The sequence below is a fragment of the Rutidosis leptorrhynchoides genome, chromosome 10 (genome assembly GCF_046630445.1).
Source record: "Rutidosis leptorrhynchoides isolate AG116_Rl617_1_P2 chromosome 10, CSIRO_AGI_Rlap_v1, whole genome shotgun sequence".
Classification (NCBI taxonomy): Eukaryota; Viridiplantae; Streptophyta; class Magnoliopsida; order Asterales; family Asteraceae; genus Rutidosis; species Rutidosis leptorrhynchoides.
Genome location: NC_092342.1, coordinates 221,904,314 through 221,930,012, shown reverse-complemented (window position 1 = coordinate 221,930,012; position 25,699 = coordinate 221,904,314). Strand labels below are relative to the sequence as shown.

The 25,699-nt window shown below is 32.3% G+C and overlaps 1 protein-coding gene across 1 annotated transcript in view; it reads right to left on the bottom strand.

Moving 5' to 3' along the window:
• LOC139870827 (uncharacterized) overlaps positions 1–25,348 on the bottom strand; it is a 37,157-nt gene extending 11,809 nt beyond the window's left edge. The window contains exon 1 of the mRNA XM_071858598.1: positions 24,596–25,348. Coding sequence (XP_071714699.1) covers positions 24,596–25,348 — 753 coding nt within the window. The remainder of the gene's footprint in view (positions 1–24,595) is intronic.
• Between the last annotated feature and the right edge of the window lie 351 nt (positions 25,349–25,699).

The following is a 25,699-nucleotide window of genomic DNA, read 5'->3' as shown; positions in this document are numbered from 1 at the left end:
CGATTATTTGCATGGATCCCGTGTATTCCAAATCGACCTCCGTTCTGGTTATCATCAATTGGGGGTTAAGGGAGACGATGTCTCCTAAGCCATTTTCCGAGCTCGCAACGTTAGTTGTAAATCCCTCTTAGTACCGTCGATTTATTTAGGACTCCGTCCGTATTCATGAACCTCCTAAACCACGTATGCAACTTATCTAGACTAATCTGTTATCGTATTTATAGATGACATCTTAACCTATTCAAGTAAAGAAGGAAAACGAACAACATCACCATCTTACGCTCTAACTTTTGAGAAGAGAGCAACTTTATACCAAATTCTCCGAGTGAGAATTTCTGTTGAACGAAGTCCAATTTCTAGACCATGATGTTAATGGTCAAGGCATTACAATCAATCTCGAAATCAAGCCACATGTAATCAGGAAACTCTCCCAACTCAGACTTGTATTCGTAAAAATCTTAGATCTCACCGGTTGTTACCGAAGATTCATTTCTGACTTTTCTCGTGTTACACAACTTTAAACCTCCTCATGTCTGAGCCTTGAACGTGATTCTTCACACCAACATTTCTAGTTAAAATCGTATAGCAACAGATGGAACTCGAACATGGAAATATTTCTATTTGAACGCCGAAAGGCATACTCTCTCGACTCAAAAAAAAAAAAAAAAAAAAAAAAAAAAAAAAAAATCAACATAACTAAAATTCATTATTTTACACGAAGAATTCGAATACTAAATTGTGGATCCGATCAAACTTCTCGTCATCACGTACCACACTACATACCTCTGTTATTTCACCGTCACCGTCTGATATTACTGGAATTTAAGATGACACACAATCCAGCGATACTTCACTCTCCTTTGACTTAACGCCCTTGTGTTTCTGATAATCGGTCAACTATTATTCAACCCCGAACTATACAACTACGTGTACTACCTCGTTTCTCTTTCAGACTTCAACTTTTGACAACTAGAGGCACGTTATGGCAACCTCGAGATGCAAGCTCATCCTATTCTAAGTCCTCATTTCACTCCTATCTTTATCGCTCGCATTTCCGTTTAAGGAAACTCCTTGTAACATTTCTCCATGGATAGAGAAACTCCTCACATTACATTAGTATTCGCCACGAGGGTGAATAGTCCTAACGAACATTTTTTTGTGAACCCTAACTGACTTGTTCGAACATATCTTAAGAGATTCTATTCCAACACGGTGTATCTTTGTCAATTATTCCGTATCGAAATACTCGTTTCACTTCTAGTTTTACAAGAAACCTTGGAGACCCATTTAGACATGAGTACCGCGTACCACCCACAAACCGACGAACCGAGCAAACGAACGATTTACGTCTTGGAAAGACATGTCACAAACTCGTATTGTCACCTTTAGTAGATCACTCTTACAACAGTAGTTACCACTCGTGTGTTCACGCGCACTTTCCGAAACCCTATATGACCGCTAATGTCATACCCCTATTCGTTGGACCAAAGCATGTGGCAAACAAAACACCAAATCTTAACTCATCCAAGAAACAACAATTGAGATAATCCAAGTCCGAGAAGGGCTCGAGACGACCCGTAGTCGCCCAAAAGAGTCATACCAAACTTAGATGAAAACCTCACAAATCCCAGTGTGTAACCGTGTAATATTGAGAAACCGCTCCTTGGAAAGATGTAATCCATTTTGGGAAATCGAGAAAGGCTATATCCGCAATATCGAACCTTTTGAAACCTTGGGGCGTATTGGAACCGCTTCCTATCGTTTAGAACTTCCGACTCAATTAAGTTTCCGTTTACCCTACATTTCGTGTAACAAACTTAGAAACGTGTCCTGCGGAACAGGAACGTGCAATCCTTCTAGATGCACCAACTATTGATGACAAACTCCTCCTCATAGGAAAAACCGGCTGAACTTGTGGATCGTAAAACCAAGCCCTAATACAACGTAACACCCCGACTATCCGGATTCGTGGAATGTCCAAGAAAGTACCTTCACTCATTCGTAGAGTTACTACTCTAAGTCTCGAGTAAGAGATATCGACTACTACTTCCAACTAAATTTTGGGACGAAATTTCTTTTGAGGTGTGGATAATGTAACATCCCGCATTTTTTCCGTTAAATTATTTTTTTAACGCCGTCTTTTTCTTTTTAGATAATATTCCTCGTATCTAGATTCGTAACCTCCGTTAGCTAACATTCTAAATATTCTCGTTATCGGATTTTAATACGCGTTTTAAAATATTCCGTTTAGGTATTTTCCGCACCCGACTACAAACTCGAGGGACTAAAATTGACACGGGGCAAACTAGTTGACTAGGTCACCTAGTCCACCCCAATCACCACCATTCAACCATCTCCCTCTCTCTCTCTTTCTCTCTAGCAAGAACACACCCAAAACCCAAATTCATTTAATCATCATCTAAATCCGATTGGAGAAGCAAACATCAAAACAAATTACATTTTCGTGATCCTCTCTTCATCCTCTACATTTTGATACCAATATCATCAAGTTTGGGTAACATTTCTAAAACTCTAGATTTCTTTAAATTCGTGTTTTTGACTTGAAATGTTGTAAATTAGTGTCTATGGCTCATTGTGATGTCGTGTATGTAATTTGTATGCTCGATTCGTTGTTTTTGGTGTAACTAGTTCAATATGAAAATTTCTTGCTAAATCCTTGATTTTGGATGATCAAATGTTGTTAGATTGTTAAAGTGCATGTTTTAAAAGTGTTACTAGTATCATTAGCTTCGTTTTGATGTGTAGGTTGATTTGTAAAACTTCATAAACTTGATTAGTGATTTTGGTGATTTTGGATTAGGGTTTGATAAGCTTTATATGAACTTTTGGTGCATCAAATGCTATGAATTGTTGTTGATAAGTGTTTAGTTGCAATGTGTGTTTGATTACCTTCGAAACGGCATATCATACATGTAAATTGGTTGCCCGAATCATGAAATGCGTTTTTAGAACTTGAAACTTTGATTATGAACGTTTAATGCGGTTTTGGGTTGTTGTAAGTGTTGAATTGCTTGATGAAATGTGTCTAGGTGTTTTCCTCGTCAAATTACCTTTCCGATGATATAAGATACATGTTCTAATTGTTTACGGATCATAAAATGTGGTTATTTGGTTTTTAGCTCGTGCATACTTGTGAAAAACAGAAACAGACCTGCACAGATGGTGGCGCGGCGCGCCCCATCCCCGTGCGGCGCGCGGATGTGCCTGGTCAGATTCTGACCTCCTCGTCCCAATTCACGCGAAATGTTTGACTAGTTACCGACCTCCGATTCACATGAAACTTGTTTTAATACACTTGTATATGAATAATTAGCATAGAAAAATAGTCCGGGACCTGACCCGAACATGTTGACTTTTCGTTGACTTTGACCCGACCAAGTTTGACTTTTTGTCAAACTTAACCAATTAATTATGCAATCTTTCTAACATGATTCTATACTTGTATCTTGCATGAAACTTGACAATTTTCTTCACATGCTACATAATCGAGTCGTGTCGAGCCATAGGACTAATTGAACAACTTTGACCCTTCGTGACTATCGTTATTGATACAACCTACTTGTTTAGGTCGAGATTAGCTTTGTCTTTGCACGCGTTTACTCGTTGAAGTACTTTATTAACTCTTGCGCTCAAGGTGAGATCATAGTCCCACCTTTTCAACAACTTTTATACTTTTACATCGTGGGCTGAGAAAACATGTACTTTGTTACATCTTGTACTACTTACTTTTATGTTTTGAACACAAGTGTGAAAACAAACATTCCACGTGTGAGTTAGAACAAAAATGCCTCAATTCGATTATCATTATTTACACTTGCAGGGTGTAAGCGAGAACTTATATTGTGTGGCCATACGGGTTTAACAAACCCTCATTCGGACGGTTCGCTACCGTTATGCGGATGAAATATATTTTTGTGTTTTAGTGTGGGTTCTAGCACTGTGTGATGGGGTAACGTTGGTTAATTTTTGATAATTGAGTGCTCGCGTATAACAACACTTTTGGAATGCAAATGATTTGGATAATCTACGTTATGGAAATACAAAATCTTGTGGTTCAAAAACAACGTTTAATACTTACTAAACCTATGATTTCACCAACGTTTTCGTTGACAGATTTCTATGTTTTTCTCAGGTCTTGCACGATATGTGATACATGCTTCCGCTCACTATTTGATACTTGCATCCGATGTCGAGTATACATGCATTTCATGGAGCGTCTTTTGACTTTACTTTAAACCGTGTCGCCTAGATTTCAATCGTACTTATAACGTTGTAACTTAACTTTTGGTTGAACAATTCTTGTAAACTTTGAAACAATCTTTATTTTGAATTTAAGGCGACATATTTTGGTCAAACGTTATCTTAAAGACTTATAATCAGGTAATGGGACCCACGTAGCCGACGCCGTCACTTGACGATTTGTCGGGGTCGCTACAGAAACTAAGTGTGGGGAGAATGTACCATGTTATTCAATTAAAAACTATCTATCACATGTTTTTGTACAAGATTATTGCAGGTACTTTTGCTTTGGACGATACTAATCAGTTTTACCCTGTTTACTGTAATACTTTTGAAAGAAAGATGGATCTACACGATGAATCAATTCCATCATTAAAATGAAGTAAAGTCTTCCGAAAAAGACACGCGCTTCTTGATTTAGGTCAAGAAGTTGTCGTCCAGACCAGCTGTAGGTTGACGAAAAATCTAGAAAAGTCATCTCTAAAATCAGCAGGAAATCCACGGACCTCAGCATCAAACAGGGTCGCCAAGTGGTCAGATTTATCCTAACCATGAGAAGGATTTATCTCGTACAATGGGGAGGCACCGTGCAAATTAGCTGGGTAAGACTAATGAATCAGATCCCCAGAAAGGATAATCTCCTTAAAGATCAAAAATCAGCTTTTAAGCCTGATATTACTCAATCCTTGAGATTGACCTTAAAGATTGAGAATTCAAACTCATGGAATTCGATGATATCTAAACTCGAGCTTGAACGAGAAAATATTTTGATCAAAAATACAAACTGATTTGTTTTCTGAAAACCCATGTTCAATGCGTTCATTACCATTGGACGTAAAATCCTGAAAATTTATCAAGATTCATTAGGTCACCTGAACCAAATCGGGTGTCAACCGTAAGAACGGTGGTTGCATAGCATGGTCGGAGACAGGACCTTGTGCCAGACCAAAAAAAAATATAGGATGATCTTTACTATTGCTCCTACCAAGGATAGTACTAGCATCCGACACGTTAATAAGACCATAATCATCTGCATGTCACGGGACATTGCCTTAACAGTTTCTTGTTCATCGCTTTCCTTTACAACCGGACGGTAGTTTACCGAAAGGTAATATACGGAACAAGTAAACTGGATGTGTGCTTTCCGATACAGGGATAGCAGTGGATTACACGAACCTAAAAGTTTTTAGCCAAAATATTGATCCACAAATAAATTTTGCAACACCGATGGTGGATCAAATCAGAAAACTTATCTAGGGTAAAAGCTAGAATGAATTTTCAAAAGATCAAATGTTTTCATAAAGATCCAATTTCCTTAAGGATCTAAATTTTTATAGTCATGTGGGACTGTAAACCGCCTTTCAAATGTGCACTTTGCTTTGGAAACCGAAAGTAAATCGGCTATTTGATTGCAAGTGTCGTTGACCTAAACCCAAGGCAACTGTGGATGAGACACCCACCTTTAACCATATCGTTACTATCATTGTTTATACCGCCATATCAAAATCACTGATGTATAAAGTGTGAAGAATAAAGAAGTGATTTGTATGTTTTTATTTCAAGACTATATTGCTTGAGGACAAGCAATGCTCAAGTGTGGGGATATTGATAAGGCTAAAAAGGAACATATATTTCATAGCATTATCCCCTAAGAAAGACAAGATTTTAGTTGCAATTGTTCTATTTTCAAGTGATATTCGTTTATATTAAATAAGTGCGAAGACAAAAGGCAGATTCGACAAATTGAAGACAAAAAGGTCCGAAAAGCTCAAAAGTACAAGATACAATTAAAAAGGTTCAAATTATTGATGAAGAACGTCTAAAAATGACAAGAGTACAAGTTACAAAACGCAAAGTACACGATATAAAATTGTACGAAAGGACGTTCGAAAATCCGGAATCGGGACATGAACCAACTTTCAACGCTCGACGCAACGGTGTAAAAATTACAAGTCAACTATGCACAAGAATAAAATATAATATTTAAATAATTCATAATAAGAATAATATTAAATAATAAAAAGTTGTTAATTGAGCATAGTTCAGGGGTCATAAGTGAAATTTCATTTTAATCATTTGCCTTATTTGGCTCAGTTTAGGTACCCCTTTTTCAATTCCATTTCAATCTCTCTCTTTAATATGTAAACGTATCATATATATTTATAATATAATTTTAATTTTAATAATAATAATAATTTAGTTATGTAACAAATAAATTACGGGTTTTAATTCGAAATTCTGTCCGTGCAACGCTACGCGATTAATCATCACTGTAAGCTATGTTCTTCCTTTTTAATTTAATGTCTCGTAACTAAGTTATTATTATGCTTATTTGAGCCGAAATAATCGTGATGTTGGGCTAAAATATTAAGACGGGGTTATTGAACTTTGTACCATAATTAAGGTTTGGGCAAAAGACCGACACTTGTGGAAATTGGACTATTGACTATTAATAGATGGGGGGTATTGTCTAATTGATTGACAACTCATTGGAGTCTGTCAAACCTATCTTCAAATTAATTAACCTAATAATTAATAATGATTATGGTTCTCCTATTTAGTGACGTTGTCCTATTATAATCATTTAATTAATTATTCGGGTTGGGTAATTGATTATTCAAACTGATCATGTGGGTAAATTAATATTCATATCTAATCAAAACAGGGGTGGATTACATACAGTGATAACTGGTGTAATTGTTGACAGAAGTGATAACTGCGTCACAGTTTAAATCCTTAATTAGTTGGAATATTTGACTTCGGGTATAAGGGTAATTTGACGAGGACACTCGCACTTTATATTTATGACCGATGGACTATTATGGACAAAAACCAGATAGGTATCAAATAAACCAGGACAAAGGACAATTAACCCGAGTAACAATTAATTAAAATCAAAACGTCAAACATCATGATTACGAAAGTTTAAATAAGCATAATCCTTTTATTTCATATTCTATCGCAATTTTATTTATTGTTATTTTATTTATCGTCATTTATTTATTTTACGCACTTTAATTATTGTCATTTATCTTTACGCTTAAAAATATAAAATCGACAAACCGGTCATTAAACGGTAAAAACCCCCCTTTTATAATAATATTACTACTTATATATATATATATATATATATATATATATATATATATATATATATATATATATATATATATATATATATATATATATATATATATATATATATATATATATATATATATATATAAATATAGTTTTATAAAAATATAGTACGTAATCACTAGCTCCCTGTGGAACGAACCGGACTTACAAAAAACTACATTACTCTACGATTAGGTACACTGCCTATAAGTGTTGTAGCAAGGTTTAAGTATATCCCATCCGTAAATTAATAAAACTTGTGTCATATTTTGTAGTATTTCCTAGTAAAAATAATACTATTTCGTACCCTCACGCTACATCATCAGCGACTCAATGCATCAGCTACAATATTTGCTTTCCCTGGATGATATCGAATATCACAATCGTAATCATTTATAAGCTCCACCCAACGTCTTTGTCGCATGTTTAACTGTTTCTGATTGAAAATATGTTGAAGACTTTTATGATCTGTATATATGGTACACTTGGTCCCATATAAATAATGTCTCCATATTTTCAACGCAAACACAATGACTCCTAACTCCAAATCATGAGTTGTATAATTCTGTTCATGGTGCTTCAGTTGACGAGATGCATATGCAATGACCTTCTGTCGTTGCATTAAAACACATCCTAACCCTTGTCTAGACGCATCACAATAAACCAGAAAATCTTCATTTCCTTCCGGTAGTGATAGTATAGGTGCGGTTGTCAACTTCTGTTTCAACATTTGAAAAGCAGATTCCTGTGCTGAGGACCATTCGAATTTCTTATCCTTGTGTGTTAACATAGTTAACGGTCTTGCTATCTTAGAGAAATTCTGAATAAATCTTCTATAATATCCAGCAAGTCCTAGAATTTGACGAATTTAAGACGGGTTCTTAGGTACTTCCCAATTCTTAATAGCCTCAATCTTGGTAGGATCTGAAATGTCCCGTTCTTATTGATTAAAAACGTTCCATATTAATTGATTTCGTTGCGAGGTTTTGACCTCTATATGAGACGTTTTTCAAAGACTGCATTCATTTTTAAAACAAACCATAACCTTTATTTCATAGATAAAGGTTTTAAAAAGCTTTACGCAGATTATCAAATAATGATAATCTAAAATATCCTGTTTACACACGACCATTACATAATGGTTTACAATACAAATATGTTACAACAAAATAAGTTTCTTGAATGCAGTTTTTACACAATATCATACAAGCATGGACTCCAAATCTCGTCCTTATTTAAGTATGCGACAGCGGAAGCTCTTAATAATCACCTGAGAATAAACATGCTTAAAACGTCAACAAAAATGTTGGTGAGTTATAGGTTTAACCTATATATATCAAATCATAATAATAGACCACAAGATTTCATATTTCAATACACATCCCATACATAGAGATAAAAATCATTCATATGGTGAACACCTGGTAACCGACATTAACAAGATGCATATATAAGAATATCCCCATCATTCCGGGACACCCTTCGGATATGATATAAATTTCGAAGTACTAAAGCATCCGGTACTTTGGATGGGGTTTGTTAGGCCCAATAGATCTATCTTTAGGATTCGCGTCAATTAGGGTGTCTGTTCCCTAATTCTTAGATTACCAGACTTAATAAAAAGGGGCATATTCGATTTCGATAATTCAACCATAGAACGTAGTTTCATGTACTTGTGTCTATTTTGTAAATCATTTATAAAACCTGCATGTATTCTCATCCTAAAAATATTAGATTTTAAAAGTGGGACTATAACTCACTTTCACAGATTTTTACTTCGTCGGGAAGTAAGACTTGGCCACTGGTTGATTCACGAACCTATAACAATATATACATATATATCAAAGTATGTTCAAAATATATTTACAACACTTTTAATATATTTTGATGTTTTAAGTTTATTAAGTCAGCTGTCCTCGTTAGTAACCTACAACTAGTTGTCCACAAGTAGATGTACAGAAATAAATCGATAAATATTATCTTGAATCAATCCACGACCCAGTGTATACGTATCTCAGTATTGATCACAACTCAAACTATATATATTTTGGAATCAACCTCAACCCTGTATAGCTAACTCCAACATTCACATATAGAGTGTCTATGGTTGTTCCGAAATATATATAGATGTGTCGACATGATAGGTCGAAACATTGTATACGTGTCTATGGTATCTCAAGATTACATAATATACAATACAAGTTGATTAAGTTATGGTTGGAATAGATTTGTTACCAATTTTCACGTAGCTAAAATGAGAAAAATTATCCAATCTTGTTTTACCCATAACTTCTTCATTTTAAATCCGTTTTGAGTGAATCAAATTGCTATGGTTTCATATTGAACTCTATTTTATGAATCTAAACAGAAAAAGTATAGGTTTATAGTCGGAAAAATAAGTTACAAGTCATTTTTGTAAAGGTAGTCATTTCAGTCGAAAGAACGACGTCTAGATGACCATTTTAGAAAACATACTTCCACTTTGAGTTTAACCATAATTTTTGGATATAGTTTCATGTTCATAATAAAAATCATTTTCTCAGAATAACAACTTTTAAATCAAAGTTTATCATAGTTTTTAATTAACTAACCCAAAACAGCCCGCGGTGTTACTACTACGGCGTAAATCCGGTTTTACGGTGTTTTTCGTGTTTCCAGGTTTTAAATCATTAAGTTAGCATATCATATAGATATAGAACATGTGTTTAGTTTAAAAGTCAAGTTAGAAGGATTAACTTTTGTTTGCGAACAAGTTTAGAATTAACTAAACTATGTTCTAGTGATTACAAGTTTAAACCTTCGAATAAGATAGCTTTATATGTATGAATCGAATGATGTTATGAACATCATTACTACCTTAAGTTCCTTGGATAAACCTACTGGAAAAGAGAAAAATGGATTTAGCTTCAACGGATCCTTGGATGGCTCGAAGTTCTTGAAGCAGAATCATGACACGAAAACAAGTTCAAGTAAGATCATCACTTGAAATAAGATTGTTATAGTTATAGAAATTGAACCAAAGTTTGAATATGATTATTACCTTGTATTAGAATGATAACCTACTGTAAGAAACAAAGATTTCTTGAGGTTGGATGATCACCTTACAAGATTGGAAGTGAGCTAGCAAACTTGAAAGTATTCTTGATTTTATGAAACTAGAACTTTTGGAATTTATGAAGAACACTTAGAACTTGAAGATAGAACTTGAGAGAGATCAATTAGATGAAGAAAATTGAAGAATGAAAGTGTTTGTAGGTGTTTTTGGTCGTTGGTGTATGGATTAGATATAAAGGATATGTAATTTTGTTTTCATGTAAATAAGACATGAATGATTACTCATATTTTTGTAATTTTATGAGATATTTCATGCTAGTTGCCAAATGATGGTTCCCACATGTGTTAGGTGACTCACATGGGCTGCTAAGAGCTGATCATTGGAGTGTATATACCAATAGTACATGCATCTAAAAGCTGTGTATTGTATGAGTACGAATACGGGTGCATACGAGTAGAATTGTTGATGAAACTGAACGAGGATGTAATTGTAAGCATTTTTGTTAAGTAGAAGTATTTTGATAAGTGTATTGAAGTCTTTCAAAAGTGTATAAATACATATTAAAACACTACATGTATATACATTTTAACTGAGTCGTTAAGTCATCGTTAGTCGTTACATGTAAGTGTTGTTTTGAAACCTTTAGGTTAACGATCTTGTTAAATGTTGTTAACCCAATGTTTATAATATCAAATGAGATTTTAAATTATTATATTATCATGATATTATCATGTATGAATATCTCTTAATATGATATATATACATTAAATGTCTTTACAACGATAATCGTTACATATATGTCTCGTTTAAAAATCATTAAGTTAGTAGTCTTGTTTTTACATATGTAGTTCATTGTTAATATACTTAATGATATGTTTACTTATCATAGTATCATGTTAACTATATATATATCCATATATATGTCATCATATATTTTTTACAAGTTTTAACGTTCGTGAATCACCGGTCAACTTGGGTGGTCAATTGTCTATATGAAACATATTTCAATTAATCAAGTCTTAACAAGTTTGATTTCTTAACATGTTGGAAACATTTAATCATGTAAATATCAATCTCAATTAATATATATAAACATGGAAAAGTTCGGGTCACTACAGGATCAATATGGATACCTTCTCTATTAACCACATGACCCAAAAATTGGACTGAATCGAGCCAAAAACCACACTTTGAAAATTTAGCATATAACTGCTCTTTTTCCAAAAGTTGCAAAACTAATCTCAAATGTTGCTTGTGCTCTTCCTTATTTTTGGAGTAGATCAAAATATTATTGATAAACACTATGATGAATTTATCTAGATACGGCTTGTATATTCTGTTCATCAGATCTATAAATACTGCAGGGGCGTTGGTTAAACCAAATGGCATTACCAAAAATTCATAATGGCCATAGCGTGTTCTAAACGCTGTCTTAGGCACATCGTCCTCTTTGACTCTTAATTGATGGTACCCTGATCTGAGGTCGATCTTAGAATAAACACTTAACCCTTGCAATTGGTCAAATAGATCATCTATCCTTGGCAACATGTAACGATTCTTGACTGTAAGCTTATTCAGCTCTCGATAGTCAATGCACCTTCTGAAAGATCCGTCCTTTTTCTTAACATACAAGATTGGAGTGTAGAGACCCGTCCTAATCCATCCGGACGAAGTCCGTATTGATTATAAACGATTCACAATAGTTGATTACATCGCGAGGTACTTGACCTGTATATGATACATTTTATAAACATTGCATTCGTTTTTGAATAGACAATATTTCATTACATCAAAAGTTGACGGCATGCATAGCATTTCATAATATATCTAACTATAATTGACTTAATATTAATCTTGATGAACTCAATGACTCGAATGCAACGTCTATTGAAATATGTCATGAATGACTCCAAGTAATATCCCTAAAATGAGCAAATGCACAACGGAAGATTTCTTTCGTACCTGAGAATAAACATGCTTTCAAGTGTCAACCAAAAGGTTGGTGAGTTCAACAGTTTAACATAAATAATCATTCCCATCATTTTAATAGACCACAAGATTTTCATTTCTTCTGAATATACGTCCAATGCATAGAGACAAAAATATCATTCATATGGATTGAACACCTGGTAACCGACATTCACAATATGCATATAAGAATATCCCCATCATTCCGGGATCCTCCTTCGGACATGATATAAATTTCGAAGTACTAAAGCATCCAGTACTTTGGATGGGGCTTGTTGGGCCTGATAGATCTATCTTTAGGTTTCACGTCAATTAGGGTGTCTGTTCCCTAATTCTTAGATTACCAGACTTAATAAAAAGGGGCATATTCGATTTCGATAATTCAACCATAGAATGTAGTTTCGATTGCTTGTGTCTATTTCGTAAAACATTTATAAAAGCAGCGCATGTATTCTCAGTCCCTAAAATATATATTGCAAAAGCATTTAAAAAGGGATTAATGAAACTCACGCATATAAATATTTTAAAACAGTTATTAAAGCATTTGCATGTATTCTCAGCCCAAAAATGTATATAAAAAGGGAATAATGAAACTCACGCATATAAATATTGTAAAACAGTTATTAAAGCATTTGCATGTATTCTCAGCCCAAAAATGTATATAAAAAGGGAATAATGAAACTCACGCATATAAATATTGTAAAACAGTTATTAAAGCATTTGCATGTATTCTCAACCCAAAAATGTATATAAAAAGGGAATAATGAAACTCACCTAATGTATTTTGTAGTAAAAATACATATAACGACATTAAACAACTGAACAATACAGGGTTGGCTTTCGATTCACGAACCTATATCATTTATGTATATATTAACACATATAAATGTAGTCGAACAAATTTATTTATTATAACTTAATTTATACAATATATATTTAATTTGTGTATATATTCAAAATGATTAATATTTATATAATTTTATTAATATATTTTTATACATACTTGTTTAATATTATATTTAAAAATCGGTAGTTTGTTAGTTATAAGTATTTATATAAATAATTTTAGTAGGTTTAATATATATAGTTATGTGAAATTTTAATATAATTATATTATATATAATAAGTATATTTTATATACGAAATATTTATCTGCTTAAAAATAATAGTATTGATATTAATGATGTTCCAATAATAATAATAATAACAATAATGATAATAATTATAATAATAATAATAATAATAATAATAATAATTATAATAATAATAATAATAATAATAATAATAATAATAATAATAATAATAATAATAATAATAATAATAATAATAATAATAATATTAACTACCTCACAAGCTTTTCCAAAAATAAAAATAACGTGCCTCCGCCCGGGCTCGAACCCATGACCTCTCGCTTAAAGACCACCCCTTTAACCATTCCTCTACCTTCGCTCTTTCTGTTCTAATATACAGCTTTAACGTATATAATACAATTACATGTCTGCTTATCATTTTCATTCATCATCATGTGGTATCATCATCGACATCACCATCATCGATCGTATTTGTCACGTATAGGAAATCAGACATAGCAGCCCAAGAATTAAATTAATTAAACTCACTTAAAAACCCTAGTGACCCAATTATTTAAAAAAGTTCCCAGCCCAACTTTTTAGCAGTCCTATATCGAAAAAAAAATCGGTTATTAGGTAACTAGTTAGATCCCATCGCTAAATCACTTCACTCTTTACACATTATATAACATCTTTTATTAGCAAATTAGCAAGTGGATGTTATTTGAATTACTTTTGTCTTCCATTAATATGGTAACTTGTCCCACTTGTGCATACTTCCAATATAAAAAAAAAACATACTTCCCTTTTTTGAATAGCCTATGTCTGTCCACCTTTAAGTTCCAAGTCCACATGCAAACCTTTGTCTTGGAGCTTTGACAACATAATGCCTATTAATATTCAATACAACCTCCTTGGTTTTGTCTCTTTCGTAGGTTAAATAATAAAAAGAAAATGCAGCAGTTTATATCGTTGATTGATGAGGATTTTTGTGGTGGTTTAACGTGATGTAACAGCAGAGATAAACAATGAAAACAAATAGCGAACAGCAATAGTTATACATGGTTGTTAAAAGGTGGCGAATAATAGCTGTTTGATGATAGTGTGCGAATGCAGCAGCAGTAGCATTTTGAGTGGGTTGTTTTTAATTTGTTGAGTTTCGTAGCTAAGAAATAATAACGAATTTAAGTGTGGTCATGGGATGGAGAAGAGGGTGTTGGTTTGCTCGACGGGTCACTTGGTTGTCGACTGTTTTGGTGATGATCAATGGTGACGTTTGGTGGTTGTTCAGCCCGTAACAAAATTGAAACGGATTGGCAGCAGTAGCTCGATAACAAGAGTGGTTCGGTGATAGAGAATGAAGGTGATCTATGATTGTCGAACCCGGAAGTGAGTAGTTGTAACTATAAATGGTGTTGAGGTTTTGTTAGCGAACAACAACAATTAGATACAGTAAACGAGCCATCATCATATATGTTTTTAGTTGAGTTTAAGTGGTGATCGCAGGTGAATAATTTATTTAGTGAAGGTGATAGGTTGTGTCTTGTTCACGTCAACCTCAGAAACAAGAACAAGTGGATTTCGATGGTAAAAATCGTTGGTGATGGGTGTTGATTTGTCGAACTGAAATAAATAACCAAAGATGACTCGATTGGTGGTGGTTTTAAGCACAACTAGGTGAGAGAGACGATGGTTGAGGGATGATGGTAATTATGGTGAAGTGGTAGAGGTGACCTGGTGATGATCGAGTAAGAGGAAAAGAAAATAGAGAGATGTGATTCTCCGTTTCTATCTGTATCTAATACATATATTTTATATAAAATCAGATATGAGATATTTGATAGATATTGATAGGTAGGAGTTGGACAAATAATTCAATCAACAATAGTTATATTGATTGGATTCCTTTAAATCAAGTATAGTATCAAATGATTTAGTAGATGGATAAATAGACAAGAACAAAAATGGAGAAGAAATATTATAAGTTTAATTATGATTTTCAACTAATTTGTACTATCGATAGGTATGTCTAACGATTTCAGGAGTAGGAAACAAAATTGTTTACAGTAAATAAGATGTGAAAATGATTCCTGATATGTATCTGTATCTATAACAGTATGTATATATCTGTATCTAAATATTTTATATTTAATCTTATTAATTAATAATTATAACTATAATAATAATTCTCTTAATATTTTAAATCATAGTAATATAAATATAATAGTAATAATATTAATGTTATTACTAATAATAATGATAATAGTTATTATGGAGTATATAACATTGATAACAATAATACTAATATATATACTTTATATACTAATACTAATAATATAAATATTAATATTTAATATTGATATTAATAATAATAATCATGAATGTAATATTCATATAGCGATTATTCTTAAATTGTATTTAAATTTAATAGCTTACAATTTATTAATTATTTATATATATTACAATATATTTAATATTACTTATGTATATATATATATATATATATATATATACACACACACACACACACAATTGTTCGTGAATCGTCGATGATGGTCAATGGATAAATGAATTCATGAACAAAGTTCAAAATTTTGAGACTCAACATTACAGACTTTGCTTATCGTGTCGAACTTATATAAAGATTAGGTTTAAATTTGGTCGAAAATTTCAGGGTCGTCACAGTACCTACCCGTTAAAGAAATTTCGTCCCGAAATTTGAGTGCAGTCATCATGGCTAACAATAAAAAATGTTTTTCCTGGCGAATATGATTAATAAATAGAGTTTTATCATTACTGTCTAATATAGATTAAACAATTCGGTTACTTGAAGCGTATGAGTGAAGCTATCGCAAAAGATTGAAATAGGAAAAGTAAAGATCCGTCTTGCCTGGTGAAGTAGTCACGATTGATTTTCGAAAATCAGAGAATTTAAAGAAAATCTTCGAAATCTAAAAGATTTGATTCTTCGGTGAATAAGGAAATTAAGATCTCTATAATTAAATACGGTGATCTGCCTCGATTACTCTGTCTGATATTTGCATTATAAATTTACCTTTTCCGTTCCATTAGTTTCCACCACTTCTATACCTTCTTTCTCGGTTCATATATATAAAAGATCATAATAATGCTTAATCCGGTTCTAATCCTTGTTCTTATTCTGACTATCGCAATGATCGTTCTTCTTTTCCAACTCCCGCCGGAAGAATCTGTTTATTTCTACTATGCTCTAGGGATTATTGTATTTATAATCCTCCCGTGTCTTTATATTGCTATACACACTGATATCCACAGTTTGTAATTTCGGTGTTGTTGTTGGGCTTTATATTCTCCCTTATATTTTGGATCTCTTTGCCTTTTTATTATCCTCTCGACCTCTAGTAAAGCAAGCAACGGTCCAGAATTCATAGATATGAACTTCAAAATGAACATAGTTAATGTTCTAAGAAAGAAATGGTAATAGCACGATCTTGATTCGTCAAATTACCAGAATATCCGGAAAAGATAGAACTATCAAGAGAATATGTTCTTAATATGTTTATATATCAGATAAAATGTAAGAGTCGTGTAACATGACACATGATGACATTATAATCTGTGAATCATCATATCCCATTTAGAAACTCAGCATGACTTACTGTAATATAATCACGTTGATCAAGTGTCATTATATTATACTAACTCATGCATCAGTTCCCAATATTACTTCAATAACATTCATATTTTAAGCTCAAAAGTTTACAGAATATAGAAACTAACAGTTTCTATATGATGTAACACTGATATCATGAAGAGATTAATAATTTCAGATAAGAATAGTTATGAAAATATCTTCAGAAATATGGAGGATATTTATAATGAAAGATACGATGATATCTTGGAATTTCTAATATCGATGGATGATGAAGAAAAATTATCCGTAAGGGTTTAGATTCGGAAGCAAGGTATTCGCTAAAGATTTCCTCAGAAACAGAATCATTTGGATTCTTTGAAGTCAAACTTATTCTTTGTGATTTGTCCACGGCTTCCTTCATAGTTTCGCATAATCCGATTTTCGGTACTAAATTTTCTATTGAGTGTTACCAATACTCCATTCTTTATCATCAAACTTTCGACAGTTAAGGTCGTGTACAGTTTGTGCTACTGTATTCAGCTTTTTCAGAATTTGTGGTATTGATTTGTAGACTGTGTGCTGTTCAAAATTTTAGAATTGAAGATCATGATTTTTAAGAGGTACATGTTATATATATATATACATATATATATATATATATATATATAGATATATATATATATATATATATATATATATATATATATATATATATATATATATATATATATATATATATATATATATATATATATATATATATATATATATATATATATATATATATAACTGTTGTTGTAAAATTGTTGCGAGATTCAAGATAATGATTGCTGATTCCCGGTATTTGATATGGCAATACTCGTTACAAGATGCGGATGAGTATATGATAGGGTTTCAATGAATATAATGATTTTCGGAAAATCAAAGATCAACGGAGTTGTTGGTACATCTTCTGATAATGTCGTGGAATATAAAAGGTTCCTCGGTAACAATAAAAGAGTACAAAAATATATCAAGGTTATAATAAGGTTGTTTTGAACGAAAAGTCGAAGTTGACTTGCTGGAGCTGTGATAAAATTTGCTACTTTGAAAGGGATTACCAAGTTATTTTGGGTAATAATAATGCTAAAGGAGCTAACATAGATACGGGTTAAACATTTTACTCAGGTTCCGAGTGTTTTTCAGGTGCATAACTATATGCATCAATCTTTTCTTCCGTAGATGAGATGCAGTTGCTTCATCCTCTCGATTGAGGTGTTTCCAAGAATTATAAAAGGTTTGAATGCAGATTGTAATCGTCGAGATACAAATGAGGTTTAAGATGAAATCAAGTGGCAAACTTGAAGAATTGTTTAGTTTCATATGTTATAATTAATATTTTAATTCATTTTTAATTGTCCAATCTTGATTGTCCACAGTCGATAGTCCACAGTTAAAAGTCCAATAATTCATATATAGTTTAATTTATAATATTCGAATTAATTAATACGTGTCGTGACCCGTATACGTCTCAGACTCGATCACAACTCAAAGTATATATATTATTATAGAATCAACCTCAATCCTGTACAGAGAACTCGATCATTATTGCATATAGAGTGTCTATGGTGATTCCAAATAATATATATAGATGCGTCGATATGATATGTCAAAACCTTGTATACGTGTCCCGATATTTAAAGTGCGTAAAATAAATAACAGAAATTAAATAACGATAAATAAAGTGCGTAAAGTAACTAACAGAAATTAAATGACGATAAATATAATTGCGAGAATGTAAATTGCGATAATTAAATTGCGATAAATAAAATGTAATCAGTTAGCTAGGAACAATTAGCTAGGAACAGTTAGCGTGGATTCTTAACAAAATTTTTCATAGTTAATTTGTTTGTTTCTAACAAATTTTATCTTGTCAAATGTTTTCTTCATTATGCCACTTGTTGGATTCTGATAGGTCAAAATCCAAGTATTAAATTGAATGGAAATGGTTATTCTGCACTGAACGAATATGTATATCTATGGATGTAAGTAGGATAGTAAATGACCGTTGGATCAGATTCGAAGAATGTACAGTGTAACTTATTAATGTAAAATCTAAATATTTCTAGGGTATTACCTACCCGTTAAAATATTTTCACCATTAACAATTAGTACAAAAGAATTTTTAGTTACAATCTTTATGAAAACATATATACATATATATTTTCTTCAGATGTAATCATGGATTTAATGAGTTAATATGATATTAAACTCGTTTGATTTACCGTTAGAACAAGAATATATATTCTCTAAAACATTAGAGATTACATAATCTCGATGTCGAACGAAGATAAATGATGTAGAACGATTCGTAGAACGATGATTATACTCGGGGTACAGGATGAGATGTTAAGGCATGAATTGTTGAAACTTGGGTTGTTGGTGGTACTGGTGCCATTGGTGCTGAGGTTAGTGATGTTACTGGTGTTGGTGATACTGCTGGTGCTTCAAATTGTATACCGTGCTTTCTAAAGTTAATACTCGAGCTCGGAGTTCTCTAACTTCTTCTACTAACCCTGGTTGATTATCAGTGTAAGGTAGAGGTTGGATATCTTCTCTAGTTCCGTTAATGGTAGCTTCAAGACGAAAAATTCTTGCAAAAAGGGTATAAACGGTGTTGCGAACGGGTTCGCCGGTGAGCGGGTCAAGTACTCCAAGGTTAGGTGGTAGATTCGATTCATGATATGGAGTACCTTCTTCCCTTCTCCATAGGGTGAGTATGTCGCGAACCTACCCCCATTTTCTCCAGTAATCACGGTAGTTGATTTGTTGGTGTGCTCCTGTCACGCTGTCTTCGGAGTCAGAGGAACTTGGTCGATTCGTAGAGGCCATCTTACGCGATCTCAGGAAAGATTTTTGGTATGAAGAGTTTAGTGACAGCAATTGAAAGTTGGATGGTATTCTCAATGCATAATTTGCATAGATATATATAGTACCAGGATCCCTTAAATTAAGGAGAAATTTACGAGAGATATCAGGAAAGGTCTACAGTGACAGATATGCTAAGATATGAATTGTCAGATACGCTAAGATATGAATTTTTGTCTATACACTATTCATGCAATCAATGCAGTAAGATGTGTCTAAACTAGGAATGATAAGCAGGTGATTTCCTAAGGATGATAAACAGATGATTTCTGACAAAAATGATAAGCAAAACTTTTGACATGTAGACACGATCGAAGTCCAGACTTTCTAATGCATCCTAACGACTATCAGTTAGACACACTAATGCAAGACCTGGTTCGCTAAGACCACCGCTCTGATACCAACTGTAGAGACCCGTCCTAATCCATCCGGACAGTGTCCGTATTGATTATAAACGATTCACAATAGTTGATTACATCGCGAGGTACTTTACCTCTATATGATACATTTTACAAACATTGCATTCGTTTTTGAAAAGACAATATTTCATTACATCGAAAGTTGACGGCATGCATACTATTTCATAATATATCTAACTATAATTGACTTAATATTAATCTAGATGAACTCAACGACTCGAATGCAACGTCTTTTGAAATATGTCATGAATGACTCCAAGTAATATCATTAAAATGAGCAAATGCACATCGGAAGATTTCTTTCGTACCTGAGAATAAACATGCTTTCAAGTGTCAACCAAAAGGTTGGTGAGTTCATTAGTTTAACAAAAATAATCAATCCCATCACTTTAATAGACCACAAGATTTTCATTTCTTCTGAATATACGTCCCATGCATAGAGACAAAAATATCATTCATATGGATTGAACACCTGGTAACCGACATTCACAATATGCATATAAGAATATCCCCATCATTCCGGGATCCTCCTTAGGACATGATATAAATTTCGAAGTACTAAAGCATCCGGTACTTTGGATGGGGCTTGTTAGGCCCGATAGATCTATCTTTAGGTTTCGCGTCAATTAGGGTGTCTGTTCCCTAATTCTTAGATTACCAGACTTAATAAAAAGGAGCATATTCGATTTCGATAATTCAACCATAGAATGTAGTTTCGATTACTTGTGTCTATTTCGTAAAACATTTATAAAAGCAGCGCATGTATTCTCAGTCCCGAAAATATATATTGCAAAAGCATTTAAAAAGGGATTAATGAAACTCACGCATATAAATATTGTAAAACAGTTATTAAAGCATTTACATGTATTCTCAGCCCAAAAATGTATATAAAAAGGGAATAATGAAACTCACGCATATAAATATTGTAAAACAGTTATTAAAGCATTTGCATGTATTCTCAGCCTAAAAATGTATATAAAAAGGGAATAATGAAACTCACGCATATAAATATTGTAAAACAGTTATTAAAGCATTTGCATGTATTCACAGCCCAAAAATGTATATAAAAAGGGAATAATGAAACTCACCTAATGTATATTGTAGTAAAAATACATATAACGACATTAAATAACTGAACAATGCAGGGTTGGCCTTCGATTCACGAACCTATATCATTTATGTATATATTAACACATATAAATGTAATCGAACAAATTTATTTATTATAATTTAATTTATATAATATATATTTAATTTGTATATATATTCAAAATGATTAATATTTATATAATTTTATTAATATATTTATATACATACTTGTTTAATATTATATTTAAAAATCGGTAGTTTGTTAATTATAAGTATTTATATAAATAATTTTAGTAGGTTTAATATATATAGTTATGTGAAATTTTAATATAATTATAGTATATATAATAAGTATATTTTATATACGAAATATTTATCTGCTTAAAAATAATAGTATTGATATTAATGATTTTCCAATATTAATAATAATAACAATAATAATAACTATAATGATAATAATTATAATAATAATAATAATAATAATAATAATAATAATAATAATAATAATAATAATAATAATAATAATAATAATAATAATAATAATAATAATTATAATAATAATAATAATAATAATAATAATAATAATAATAATAATAATAATAATAATAATAATAATAATAATAATAATAATAATAATAATAATATTAACTACCTCACAAGATTTTCCAAAAATAAAAATAACGTGCCTCCGCCCGGGCTCGAACCCATGACCTCTCGCTTAAAGACCACCACTTTAACCATTCCTCTACCTTCGCTCTTTCTGTTCTAATATACAGCTTTAACGTATATAATACAATTACATGTCTGCTTATCATTTTCATTCATCATCATGTGGTATCATCATCGACATCACCATCATCGATCGCATTTGTCACGTACAGGAAATCAGACATAGTAGCCCAACAATTAAATTATTTAAACTCACTTAAAAACCCTAGTGACCCAATTATTTAAACAAGTTCCCAGCCCAACTTTTTAGCAGTCCTATATCAAAAAAAAAAAATCGGTTATTAGGTAACCAGTTGGATCCCATCGCTAAATCACTTCACTCTTTACACATTATATAACATCTTTTATTAGCAAATTAGCAAGTGGATGTTATTTGAATTACTTTTGTCTGCCATTAATCTGGTAACTTGTCCCACTTGTGCATACTTCCAATATAAAAAAAAATCATATGTTCCTTTTTTGAATAGCCCATGTCTGTCGACCTTTAAGTTCCAAGTCCACATGCAAACCTTTGTCTTAGAGCTTTGACAACATAATGCCTATTAATATTCAATACAACCTCCTTGGTTTTGTCTCTCTCGTAGGTTAAATAATAAAAAGAAAACGCAGCAGTTTATATCGGTGATTGATGAGGATTTTTGTGGTGGTTTAACGTGATGTAACAGCAGAGATAAACAATGAAAACAAATAGCGAACAACAATAGTTAGACATGGTTGTTAAAAGGCGGCGAATAATAGCTGTTTGATGATAGTGTGCGAATGCAGCAGCAGTAGCATTTTGAGTGGGTTGTTTTTAATTTGTTGAGTTTCCTAGCCAAGAAATAATAACGAATTTAAGTGTGGTCATGGGTTGGAGAATACGGTGTTGGTTTGCTCAACGGGTCACTTGGTTGTCGACTGTTTTGGTGATGATCAATGGTGACGTTTGGTGGTTGTTCAGCCCATAACAAAACTGAAATGGATTTGCAGCAGTAGCTCGATAACAATAGTGGTTCGGTGATAGAGAATGAAGGTGATCGATGATTGTCGAACCCGAAAGTGAGTAAACGAGCCATCATCATATATGTTTATATTTAGAAACAGCAAACGAGCCATCATCATATATGTTTTTGAGTTGAGTTTAAGTGGTGATCGCAGGTGAATAATTTATTTAGTGAGGGTGATAGGTTGTGTCTTGTTCACGTCAACCTCAGAAACAAGAACAAGTGGATTTCGATGGTAACAATCGTTGGTGATGGGTGTTGATTTGTCGAACTAAAATAAATAACCAAAGGTGACTCGATTGGTGGTGGTTTCGAGCACAACTAGGTGAGAGAGACGATGGTTGAGGGATGATGGTAATTATGGTGAAGTGGTAAAGGTGACCTGGTGATGATCGACTAAGAGGAAAAGAAAATAGATAGATGTGATTCTCCGTTTCTATCTGTATCTAATACATATATTTTATATAAAATCAGATATGAGATATTTAATAGATATTGATAGGTAGCAGTTGAACAAATAATTCAATCAACAATAGTTATATTGATTGGATTCCTTTAAATCAAGTATAATATCAAATGATTTAGTAGACGGATAAATAGACAAGAACAAAAATGGAGAAGAAATATTATAAGTTTAATTATGATTTTCAACTAATTTGTACTATCGATAGGTATGTCTAACGATTTCAGGAGTAGGAAACAAAATTGTTTACAGTAAATAAGATGTGAAAATGATTCCTGATATGTATCTGTATCTATAACAGTATGTATATATCTGTATCTAAATATTTTATATTTAATCTTATTAATTAATAATTATAACTATAATAATAATTCTCTTAATATTTTAAATCATAGTAATATAAATATAATAGTAATAATATTAATGTTATTACTAATAATAATGATAATTGTTATTATGGAGTATATAACATTTATAACAATAATACTAATATATATATACTTTATATACTAATACTAATAATATAAATATTAATATTTAATATTGATATTAATAATAATAATCATGAATGTAATATTCATATAGCAATTATTCTTAAATTGTATTTAAATTTAATAGCTTACAATTTATTAATTATTTATATATATTACAATATATTTAATATTACTTATGTATATATATATATATATATATATATATATATATATATATATATATATATATATATATATAATATATACACACAATTGTTCGTGAATCGTCGATGATGGTCAATGGATAAATGAATTCATGAACACAGTTCAAAATTTTGAGACTCAACATTACAGACTTTGCTTATCGTGTCGAACTTATATAAAGATTAGGTTTAAATTTGGTCAGAAATTTCCGGGTCGTCACATGGAGCACCCCACGGATAAACACTAGGTCGAATGAATCCTTTATCTAATAATTCTTGGAGTTGATTTGATAGTTCTTGTAGTTCTGAAGGGGCTAATCGATAAGGCGATTTAGCAATTGGTGCGGCTCCGGGAACTAAATCAATATGAAATTCAACTTGTCTATGTGGACGTAATCCTGGCAAATCTTCTGGGAATACTTGAGGAAACTCACGAACAACTGGAACATCCTCTAATCCAACTTCTTTGGTTTTGAGTTCTTTCACGTGCGCGAGAATGGAAGGATATCCCTTCTTTAAATACCTTCGAGCTCTCATACAGGAAATAATATTAAGGTTTACCTTACTCTTATCTCCTTGGATGACTAAGTTCTCACCATTATCAAGAGGTATACGAATAGACTTTTCAGCACAATTAATGTCCGCACGATTCTTAGATAACCAGTCCATACCAATAACAACATCGAAACTTCCTAACTCAACAGGCATTAAATCAACCTCGAACAGATTGTTGGACAAATTTAAGGCACAACCTCGCATAATCTTATCTACTTTTATCAACTTATCGTTTGCCAATTCTACAGCATATCTAGTGTCTAAGGCAGTTAAAGGCCTATTTATCGCAACACTAAAATCCTTAGCTATAAAACTTTTATCAGAGCCCGTATCGAATAAAATAGATGCTAAATGATTATCTAGGAGGAACGTACCCGTGACTAACTCTGGGTCCTCACGAGCTTCCTTCGTTGTGATCTGAAAAGCTCTGCCCTTAGCCATTTTACCCTTCTTAGCCTTAGGACATTCTTTCTTGAAATGCCCTGCTTGACCACATCCAAAACAAACATTCTAATTGTTCTTATCGTTCTTATCATTCTCTGATAAACGAACTCTACAATCTTTTGGGAGATGTCCTTGCTTCTTGCATCGCTCACAAACTACAGTACAAACACCGAAATGATGTTTCGGGCACCTGCTGCAGTAGGGTTTCTTTCCTGCATACTTGTTGTTTGAACTCTCAACCTTAGCAGTTCCTTGCTTCTTGGAATTAGTTTCTTGGTTTCCATCCCACTTACGCTTCTCAGTCGTAACCTTCACATCTGTCTTAGCATTGATTGGTTGACGTCGCAC